The 12,029-nt window shown below is 44.2% G+C and overlaps 1 protein-coding gene across 2 annotated transcripts in view; it reads left to right on the forward strand.

Annotated features, from left to right (window-relative positions):
* Positions 1–12,029, forward strand: part of ABCC9 (ATP binding cassette subfamily C member 9) — a 976,112-nt gene that overhangs the window by 268,635 nt on the left and 695,448 nt on the right. For both annotated transcript variants that reach the window (XM_029600177.1, XM_029600176.1), the window contains exon 12: positions 5,632–5,672. In XM_029600177.1, coding sequence (XP_029456037.1) covers positions 5,632–5,672 — 41 coding nt within the window. The remainder of the gene's footprint in view (positions 1–5,631; positions 5,673–12,029) is intronic.

The following is a 12,029-nucleotide window of genomic DNA, read 5'->3' on the forward strand; positions in this document are numbered from 1 at the left end:
ACCCAAAATGCATTTACATACAGTTAAGATATTTTGCATATTCTAATAGACATTTATATGCCAGGAGCACTTATCCATCTGCCCATTTATTACTCAATCAAACCAGCTGATACACACTAGGGGGCGGATTTTAAGAGCCCTGCTCACCTAAATCCGCCCAAATCCGGGCGGATTTAGGCGAGCAGGGCCCTGCGCGCCGGTGAGCCTATTTTACATAGGCTCACCGGCGCGCGCAGACACCGGGACTCGCGTAAGTCCCGGGGTTCTCCGAGGGGGGCGTGTCGGGGGGGGGCCCGGTCGTCGCGGTGTTTAGGGGGCGTGCCGGGAGCGTTTCGGGGGCGGGCCCGGGGGCGTGGTTACGGCCCGGGGCGGCCCGGGGGCGTGGCCGCACCCTCCGGACCCGCCCCCAGGTTGCGTCCCGGCGCGCTAGCGGCCCGCTGGCGCGCGGGGATTTACGCCTCCCTCCAGGAGGCGTAAATCCCCCGACAAAGGTAAGGGGGGGGCTTAGACAGGGCCGGGTGGGTGGGTTAGGTAGGGGAAGGGAGGGGAAGGTGAGGGGAGGGCAAAAGGAAGTTCCCTCCGAGGCCGCTCTGATTTCGGAGCGGCCTCGGAGGGAACGGGGGTAGGCTGCGCGGCTCGGCGCTTGCCGGCTATACAGAATTCATAGCCTTGCGCGCGCCGATCCAGGATTTTAGCGGATATGCGCGGCTCCGCGCGTATCTACTAAAATCCAGCGTACTTTTGCTGGCGCCTGATGCGCCAGCAAAAGTACGCCTATTCGCGTTTTTTGAAAATCTACCCCTAGGGATGGAAAAGGGGAATTTTTTTTTCATTTTACATTTTGTTATTGTGGGGCTTTTCCCCCACTAATTTTGTTTCGTGTAATGTTTATATTGTTTCTTTAGTTTAAAAAAAAAATGAATGGAATGGAAAAAAGAAATATGCCCCTTACACATCTCTACCAACTGGAAATATGCTGGGGCCAGAATCCCCCTCAGCCCTCACTTACCTGAAATGGGGAGATCTGCAGACAAGGCCTAAGCCCCAGCCCAAGCTGGGCCTTGCATGGGGCCTAAGCTGAAGTTGCAGTGACTTACTATGGCCTAAGCCTTAGCAAAGCTGAAGCTTTGGCCTGGGATAAGGCATCGAGGCCAGCTGGTCCTGAAACCTCTGCATTGTGTAGGCCTAGAGCACAGTAGGTCACCGTGATCTTGGCCTAGGTATTATGCAAGGCCCAGGCTTGGAGGCCTGGACCCAATGCCTGGGTCTTGGTCTAGGCCAAGGACTGGGCCCAGTCCCGTCACTGTGGCCTGGCCCAAATGGCCAGGTTCTGATACCTGGGCTTTAGCCTAGGCCAGTGTTCGGTTCCAGGCCTGGACGCCGTAGCCCAGCCCAGAGGCTGAGTCCTGATGCCAAGGACTGGCTCGAAGGATGGATTCTGATGTCTGGGCCAGGTCCAGACAAAGGCTTGATGCTGGGGCTTCAGCCCAGACCCAGGCTCAATGCTGGCCCTGGCCTGGAGCCCGGGTCTCGATACCAGGACCTCGACCTAGAACAGGGCCTGGGCCCAGGTCCTATGCTGTGGCCTTGGCCCTGTTCAGACACCAGGACCTTGGCCCAGACTCACTGCCATACATCAGAATGGGGCTTAACTCTGGGGAGATTGTGCCAGAGTTGCCTTGATGCTTCTTCACCATGGACAGCATCAGTTGGTTAAGAAGAGCCGAATAAAGAAGACTACAAAGAGGAGCTCTGAGGCCTGGGTCTCACCCTGTACCAAGGCCCAAGCATCGAGACCCAGTCTATGGGCCAGACATCTGCATCAGTCCTGGGTTCATGACCTGACCCAGGCATCAGGCTGGGGCCAGGGCTTGGCCCAGGAGGCAGGCCTTGGGCTGGGCATGCAACACAGCATTGGATCCCCAACTGAAAAGGTAGATGGAGGCCAGAAAGTTTCCCAGCTGCCCTTTGCACAGGTCTCATTCAAGGACTTGACATTGGGCTTTAACTTAGAATGAGACCCTGGCACTGTGCTCAGGCATAGGTCATGGGCCCTGCATCTGGATGCAACCTATGCATAGGTGAGGCCCCAGCCTCGGGTTTAGGCTTAGGCAGAGGTGCTGGCATCGTGCTCGGGCTTAGGCGGTGGCATCTGCTTTGGGCCTAGGCCCATGTGACTTTTTTGTTTTGTTTTCAAAATGAAACATAAAAACCAACAAAATTTCATCAGTTTCAATTATTTCTTTTTAAAAATGAAACAAAATAGGAAATTTCATTGACATTTCCTATTTTGTTTCTAATGAATGCACATCCCTAATAGGCACCAAACACATAATCGCATTTCCTTTACCTCTGGTGGTAATGGGTTATGTCACTCTCTCCATCTCACCTTAGTGCATATCTACCTGGACCCTGCTCATCAAGAACATCCATTGGAGCATTCCTTAATAAGAACTCCCCAGCCCCACCCCTTCCTAGTATTTCTACTCTGAACCTCTATTGGGTAGTTCCTCAGGAACAGAGAAATGCCTCTTAACACTCAGATCCTTGGCCTCTCCTTTCTCTCTGTGCTAGCTCTCTAGACTGCTACACATCAAAAGATGTCCTGGGGCAAACCCAAATTTGTGAATTCATCTTGCACTTCTCTACCTTACTGTATGGTAGCTCCCCAGGGGAAAAAAACACTACTGGCCACTTCGCATCCACCATCTGGAGCTTCTTCCTCCAGTCCAAAATCCCATGAAGGAGGCAGACTCCTCTCTACTTCTTTGGGGCCTCAAGCCTCTCTACTTGAGGGGAAGAGTTCCTTCAGGGTCTCACTCCCCTTGGAGGATCCCTGGTCCTCCCAGACTTCAGGCTAATTTTACTCCAGTAATTCATAACTGGAAGTCCCTAACCCCCACCAAGTACTGGCAGGGGCAAGGAGAAAAAGAGCAAAACCCAGTAAAACCACACACTTTTATCCCTCCCACTCCATCCTGGGCCACCTTGTCAGGAAAGCCCAGTGCCTTAAGGAAACACACATTTTCCCTATTACATATTATAACAATTTACTAAATACTCACACATCTAAAATTCCATCCAGTTGTCAACTAATATAATTGTATGCATAAACATTTAACATTTCAAAAAAACAGACACATTGATAACTTCTGGAATCTCACCCACTCAGAGCCTTCTGTACACCCACCAAGCTCACAAAAAGGGCAGAAATAATTGGAAGTCTCTATACAGTTCATAAAGTAGGAACTAACTAACTCATAACCAGCACATTCCACTGTTCATATTCCAGTAATGTATTCAGCCACCATACACACATATTCAAACCAGTTTGTATATTCTTGCACTCATCCACAGTACACCTTTACTCACCTAGCATACTTAATCCTTAAGCATTCCATTCTGTCCCACACTTAGCTTAAGCATTCCATTCTGTCCCTTCTGCAATCTGTATAGAATCGGTATTGTTTATAATACTACAGTTCAATGTATATAGCCCCTGTATATAGTTTACCCCTCTCTCCCAGTTGCAGTTTACGATGTCTACTTATCCTTGCCTGTTCTATGTTAAACGCATTACATGCGTAAGTTACTGTTATACTGTAAACCGATGTGATATCATTGATGAATGTCGGTATATAAAAACCAATAAATAAATAAATAATCCAGGAAAAACTCACTCAGCTATCCAGCACATGATGATACTTATCTGCCAGGAAAATAATAGCTCATACACATCCTTATTCATACTCACATAACCAGTGCCCACTCAGCTACCAAACACACTCTCACCTGCCATATTTATCTTCATGTACTCTCACCTATCAGGGTCATACCTTTCTAGCATATGCTCTTTTACAATTAAACCTTTAACTCATATGCATTTATCAAATGCAGAATCAATTATACTAATCTGCCAATCTTCTCTGTACAATAGCACTCATCTACCTGCCACACACAAATTCTAGTCTGCTGGGAACACATTGACACTGACTTCCCAGAATAGTCTCAATAACCCTCAGCCACCCAATACATACTCAGTTGCTCTGCAGGTATGCATTCAGGATGATTTTTTCAGTAGCTGACATCATTGGACTATGATCTACTGATGACAGCTCCAAAATGAATCTTCTTTAGTTTTGAATATCTAATGAGCCTTTGTAATGAATGGTAAGTGATTTCAACATTTAAAGAATTATAAATCTATCACAAATCAAGATATTATCTTAATCTGTCTACTGTTGCAATGTAAATAAATAAAGGTCCATATTCAGGCCCTGTCCAGTTACGCAAGTTAGCTGGATAAACTTATCCAGCTAAATTTCCCTTTATATTTATATATTACCAACTCACGGAAAGCTGATCACATCACTCCTATACTCAAAGAACTCCACTGGCTCCCCATCGCATCCCGAATTCTTTTTAAAATCCTAACCATAGTACACAAATCCATCCACTCATACAACTCTAACTGGCTAGATGAACCCTTTTGTCCCATACGCACTGAACGACCCACCCGTACTGTCAATAAAGGCACCCTCTCCATTCCCCCCTTAAAAAAAGCCCACCTCACCTCTACTAGGGATCGCGCCCTATCCATTGCAGGCCCTAAACAATGGAACGCCCTCCCCACCACACTCAGGCTGGAGCCATGTTACTCCAAGTTCAGAAAAAAACTTAAAACATGGCTCTTCCAACAAGCCTACCCTGACTAACCTTCACGTCCTCCCCCCCTCCACCCTAACTAATTTCTCCACCCCCCTCCCCCACCCCACCAACCCCTGCCCTTTTGAACCCTCTCTTATACTTTCCTGTAATTAACCCGCTTAAACTTGTATATAGTCCTGTAAATAGCTCGTTACAGTTTTAATGCTTTAATTATATAATGTATATAGTCCTGTAAATAGCTCGTTACAGTTTTAATGCTTTAATTTCTATGCCCCCTGCTCTTTGTATAATCCTCCTTGTTTTCCCCTCCCTGTTGATTGTAATTTCTGCCTTTAGTTACAATGTGAACCGGTATGATGTATGCATACTAATACCGGTATATAAAAGTTTCAAATAAATAAATAAATAAATAAATAAATATGGCCACGCCACTGAATACATCCAGCTAATTTTAGGACAGGTCTATGGGTCGACCAGACTTAGCTGGATAACTTATCTGGCTAATTCAGCTCCTTCTAATTACACTCTTGGAGTGCTCCTAATTTATCAACCACACCATAATGTTCCTCAGTAAAATCTTAAATATCATTAAATTTTACTGAGGAACATTGTGGTGTGGTTGATAGTTTTGTATCGTTACCTCAGATTACTGTGTGGTTGGGGCTGTTTTTTGAGTTTTTGATTTTGTGCTCCTAACTTATCCAGCCAAATTTTATCTGGATAAGAAGTTATCCAGGTAGAATTTAGCTGGATAAATGCCTGGTCATATAGCTTGATAACTTAAGAGTTATCTGGCTAAATGCCTTTGAATATGGACCACATGTTTTTTTTGCTATTGTTAAAAATACATGTAACAATATACTATAGCTTTTTTCTTTGTTTATACTAATCTTAACCAGATATTAATGCAAATGATTTTTCAATTGTAATAACTAGACCAATTTTCTTATCTTTTTCCTACAGTTTTTATGAATGCAGCCATACCAATTGCAGCTGTACTTGCAGTAAGAGATTTTTCATTTTTTTTTACTACTTTAATTCATATCTAGTTTAATGATAAAAATTTAAATGCTATGACAAAATCATATAAATTTCAGTCATATTTTACATTTTTCAAGTTGTTTGTTTCAAGTTATTGATTAAAGCACTCCAGTGTAATAATGACTCTTATGCGCAAAGGACAAAGTTTAACTGTTAAGCTTCAACATGCAGGTGAATGTGAGTAAGGTGTATGGGCAGGTTACAGTGGATGTAAAAATCTTTCTGAAAATCTAAACAAGTTTGATTTAAAAAGATAATAACATTTTTTCAAAATATATTAGTGCCAAGTAACTTCATTAACGATGGAATTGATTTGGGAATTAGAATTATTAGGCATTTTGTCTGTCTAATAACAATTATCAGACCTTATGTCTATGGCCCTATGTCTGGGTTTAATGTATTCTGCAATATGGTATCAGTTGTATTATGGAAGGAGTAATTTTTTTAACTGCCTGGGTACTCGCATACTTCTAGAGCTGAACTACTAGGATAAATCAACACATATCCAATTACATGTGCAAATCCAGTACCACAAATAGGTTTGAAATTTAGGCTACCTATTATCTCGGAAAATTACTTTGAAATCTGACTCCAATGAGGGCATTTTTAAAGACAATTACTCGGGTAAAGAGCAATTTACGTGGGCAAAATACCTTGGCTAAAAGTTAGCCTGCTCTACCCAGTAAGAAAAATAAATATGCATTTGCTTATATAGCATTCATACTTTTAACTGGTTTAAAAAGAGGCATTACCCTGGGCATGCTTAGTTGAAGGGAAGAAAATAGTGCATATTACTTGAAAGTTTCAAATGTATATATATATTAGGGATGTGAATCGTTTTAGGACGATTAAAATTATCGTCCGATAATTTTAATATCGTCTTAAACCGTTATGGAACACAATACAATACAGATTCTAACGATTTATCGTTATAAATCGTTAGAATCGTGAGCCGGCACACTAAAACCCCCTAAAACCCACCCCCGACCCTTTAAATTAAATCCCCCACCCTCCCGAACCCCCCCCCAATAACTTAAATAACCTGCGGGTCCAGCGGCGGTCCGGAACGGCAGCGGTCGGGAACGGGCTCCTGCTCCTGAATCTTGTCGTCTTCAGCCGGCGCCATTTTCCAAAATGGCGCCGAAAAATGGCGGCGGCCATAGACGAAAAAGATTGGACGGCAGGAGGTCCTTCCGGACCCCCGCTGGACTTTTGGCAAGTCTCGTGGGGGTCAGGAGGCCCCCCACAAGCTGGCCAAAAGTTCCTGGAGGTCCAGCGGGGGTCAGGGAGCGATTTCCCGCCGCGAATCGTTTTCGTACGGAAAATGGCGCCGGCAGGAGATCGACTGCAGGAGGTCGTTCAGCGAGGGTTCCGGCGCCTCGCTGAACGACCTCCTGCAGTCGATCTCCTGCCGGCGCCATTTTCCGTACGAAAACGATTCGCGGCGGGAAATCGCTCCCTGACCCCCGCTGGACCTCCAGGAACTTTTGGCCAGCTTGTGGGGGGCCTCCTGACCCCCACGAGACTTGCCAAAAGTCCAGCGGGGGTCCGGAAGGACCTCCTGCCGTCCAATCTTTTTCGTCTATGGCCGCCGCCATTTTTCGGCGCCATTTTGGAAAATGGCGCCGGCTGAAGACGACAAGATTCAGGAGCAGGAGCCCGTTCTGGACCGCTGCCGTTCCGGACCGCCGCTGGACCCGCAGGTTATTTAAGTTATTTGGGGGGGTTCGGGAGGGTGGGGGATTTAATTTAAAGGGTCGGGGGTGGGTTTTAGGGGGTTTTAATGTGCCGGTTTTTCGATTTTTCGATTTTTAACGACCCGCAGGTTATTTAAGTTATTTGGGGGGGGTTCGGGAGGGTGGGGGGATTTAATTTAAAGGGTCGGGGGTGGGTTTTAGGGGGTTTTAATGTGCCGGTTTTTCGATTTTTCGATTTTTCGATTTTTAACGATTTTTCACGATATTTTACCCCCCCAAACGGCAACAATACGATTCCCTCCCCCTCCCAGCCGAAATCGATCGTTAAGACGATCGAGGACACGATTCACATCCCTAATATATATAAACTATTTTATTCCTTGTCAGCTACTTGTACAAATAGCAGGTGCAAAGAATATGGGTGCTTTTATATACTTTTTAAAATCCACCTAGTACAAGTATACTGCTTGTTATGTTTGGCAGCTTGCAGGATGTCCCTGCGAGCTGTCTGTTGGTGTCTGAGGTGAGTGAGACAGTAATTGCCACCCCATGATACCAACCAGACTCTTCATGGCCTCCATGCTGCTATTACAGCACTGCCGTCAGCACCCTACTTAGGTACGCACGCGTGTACACCTCTAAGTTATCTAGGCCCCATGGCAGGAACTCCGGAGATGCGTCTCCTGATAACATCAGCACTGCAGGGCTATATAAACTTGAACCCTGCAGCCTCATATCATCTCAGTATTAGATCTCCTGCTTTGCAGTGCGTGTTGCCTCAGCATCTCGCCTTGCTTTATCCTTCCAGCCTGCTTTGCCTTGTCTCTCCAGCCTTCCCTGCCTCGTCTTGTCCAGCTCTGCCTTGCCTCATCCCTTCCTACCTATCCATACTCTTCAGTCCCTCTCATCTAATTCTTGTTGCCTCTTCAGCCTGACATCTGGTACTGACCCTTGCCTGTACATTGACTACTCTTGCTTGCTGCCCACCATTGACCTTTGCCCAGCCCTGGACATTCTATCTCTTCTTATCCTGAGAGACTCTCACCTAGGTTCTGCTGGCTCCTAGAACTCAAGAGCTCAATCTGTGGGGAAAGGTACTGGTAAAGATGAACATATAAGAACATAAAATATGCCATACTGCATCAAACCAAGGGTCCATCAAGCTCAGTATCCTGAATCCAACAAGGCCAATCCAAGTCACAAGTAGCTGGCAAGTACCCAAACATTAATTAGATCCCATGCTACTAATGCCAACAACAAGCATTGACTATTCCCTATTGATTAATAGCAGTTAATAATGAAGCTCCGGTCCAGACTCGTCCCAGGCTATATCCTCCAAATGTTGGTGTGGTCCTAGGGGGCTAGCTCCCTAGACAGTGCTAATCACACCACAGCAACAAAGGTCCATTTCTATTACACTGCTGTATGTGAAATATAAGTTTTTTAAATACATAGATAAATATAATTCTCACTAGCTAATTTTCATGTATAGCTTCCTTTTGAAACTTGACTAAAAGTACTTATGTACATTACAAATAATGCAGACAATTTTAAATTGCCCCCAATAAGCATAGACCTCATTATAAAAAAGAGGGTTTTAGATATATTGGAAGTTGTAGACATGCATAGAAGAAAAGGCTGTAGTTTAGGATGGCTTACATATATTTGTGAGAGGAAAAAAGATCCTAATTGAGAGATTTAGTTCATACATTAGGAATGTGCAGAGGCAAAATTTTCATTTTGATATGTTAATTTATTTTGAAGGTCACCTCCATTTATTCATTTCAAATGAAAAAAAAAATCATTTATTTGTTTTATTTGTTTACCATTAAAGTCAATGGGGGAAAGCCCTGCGGCCTATTTTGGTCATAATAGTTTTATTCAGTATCAGCTGGTCTTTGTTTCCCTGCTTCTCTTTTGTTAACTTTCTGTTCTATTGCCAAGATTTTATTAGAATCATTGTGATGATATATTCTATCTCCATCCACTGAAGTGAACAGCTTATAGATTGTAGGACAGTGGGGACATTATTTTGGCTCTCCCTTAGGCAGGAGAAATGTTCTTCCTGTCGTTAACCATTGTGGAGTTAATAATGGCTTTCTGATCAATTGGTTTTTGCAGTTATCCAGACTTTGATGGAGAGCAGTCAAAGATTTGAGACAAAAGTTGGGCACCCCATCAAAGCCAGGACATTTCCAACTTGGAGCTCATTTTAACCTGGCTTCCAGTTCAATTGTTGTAACTTCAGGCTATGCCATCGTTTGGATGTTTGCCTGTTATATATTCTTCTGTATGCTGGGCATGCATTCTGCTTTTCTATGCTGTACAGGATCTTCATACAAATTTCTCCAAAACATTTTTGTTCTTATTTTGTTGGTGGTGTTTTAACTGCACTAATATTCTTTCCCAATTCCCTATAGAACCGCGTCAGGTTCTCTTTAAATGTTTTATTTTGGTGCTTCTCTTTTCTGTTTTCTTCATACCTTCACAGCTTCTGCTGTTATTTTCAATTTATTATTAAATAATAAATGTATGATCCTCTTCTATTAATGCAGCATATCTTAGCTTTCTGTTTTGGATTTTCCTCAATTCTTTTATTGTTCTTGATCTTTTGAAGTATGCAATAATTTAATTTTTTCTTCTATAGTTTTTTTCCAAGGGGGAATTGTCATCTTTCTCCTCCTCTTCTGGGCTTGTGTCCTTATTGGCAACAATTGCTCAGAAATAAATTTTGCTATGTAATATTTTATCTGATTTATATCTGTAATATCGATTGGTGGCTCTTTCATATGGATTAAAGCCCTATTCATGTAACTTATTATGCTTCTAACTTTGGGGGTTATTTTCCACTGTGCAAAAAGCCGTTATCACACGCGATAACATTGCACAACGCGCTAACAAAGCGTATTGCGTTGTGCGAATTTAAGTTTTAAATTAAGTATTCAAGGGGGTGGAGTTGGGGCAGGACAAATGTAAAGTAGGAAGGTCATATCGCGATCCGCGAAAAGCCTGCACTCTTTTCATGGCTCATAACGCGCCCAATAACTAGTACACCTTTTCCTATTGCGTTAGGCTGTATCGCTGCACGTATTGCACCCTGCGGTATTATCGCATCATGTATCACAAGCGAAAAAAATGGCAAGCAATCACCACACACCTACTAAGACATTCTGGACCAATAAAAAGGACTGTTCTTAGAAAGCCAATGTTCCCTACAACATCAGCAAAGTACCAAGTGCACTTGGCAAGCCCACTTCATGGCTGAGCAGGGCCACCAAGAACCCAGGATGTCGATCATGGTCAACCACGACCTGAGCCAAGGCCCCTTGCAAGACATGTGAGGGAAGTAGCAGCACCGCTGGTACGGGGTCTGCCGCGACATCACCACAGGTACAGGGAGCGGATCTTTCTTCCATGAACTTCATTGCTGGGTATTAGAGATGTGAATCGGAACCGGAATCGGTTTCGATTCCGGTTCCAATTCACATCGTTAATTTTTTTTTGTGCGGCCCGATCGCGGTTTTGTTTATTGGCTGCGCCCGAGCCGATAAACAAAAAAACCCACCGACCCTTTAAAACTGTTCCCTTAGCTTTTCCCACCCTCCCGAAACCCCCAAAACTTTTTACAAGTACCTGGTCGTCCAGTGGAAGTCCCGGGAGCGATCTCCCGCTCTCGGGGCCGTCGGCTGCCACTAATAAAAATGGCGCCGATGGCCCTTTGCCCTTACCATGTGACAGGGTATCCGTGCCATTGGCCAGGCCCTGTCACATGGTAGGAGTAATGGACGGCCGGCGCCATCTTTAAAAATGGTGCGGGCCATCCAGTACTCCTACCATGTGCTACCATCCAGTGCTCCTACCATGACTTACACCTCTAACAGATTTAAAAACTGTGTGCTGGACCTATAAATAGTCTTCATGGGGTACTACTTCCTCCTCTGTTGTTGCTCCCTTGATGATGTTGATTCCATAATATCCATCCACATGTAGGGAAGTGCCAACTGGGATCCCTATGAAAGTGTAGGTTTATAGAAGAGTCATTTATTTATTTTATTTATAGATTTTTATATACCGATGTTCATCAGAGATATCACCTCAGTTTACAGTATAACAGAAAAACATACGCTTGGAGGCGTTTTACATAGAACGAAAGTTAGTAACTTAATAATAATAGTTGTGCATGGGGGGGGAAGAGTAATAAGGATTGAAATAGCATATATTAACAAAAATTAACAGTAATATGATAACAATATTAGCAATTATATACATTATGGTAAAAAATACAGTATAACATTAAGAACAATAGAAATGGCATGGTGTTTTATGTGATTTCCTGAGGGGTGGGCTGAGGAGGTGTAGAGTGTGGGCGAAATGTGCTGAGAGGTCCTAGGAATATGCTTTAGTGAAGAGCCAAGTCTTGAGATTTTGTTTGAAAGTTTTAATTCCTGGCGTAACTCCACAGCCATTGTATTCCAGAGAGCAGGCCCGGCTACTGAGAGCGCACGGGCACTAGTGGAGGCCAGTTTAGTGCATTTAGGTGAGGGAGTCGGCATGGTAGCGAGATGTTGGTGTTTGGTGGGCTTAGTGGACTGGTGGAGATGAAAGGAGTCATTGAACCAATTC

The sequence above is a fragment of the Rhinatrema bivittatum genome, chromosome 4 (genome assembly GCF_901001135.1).
Source record: "Rhinatrema bivittatum chromosome 4, aRhiBiv1.1, whole genome shotgun sequence".
Classification (NCBI taxonomy): domain Eukaryota; kingdom Metazoa; phylum Chordata; class Amphibia; order Gymnophiona; family Rhinatrematidae; genus Rhinatrema; species Rhinatrema bivittatum.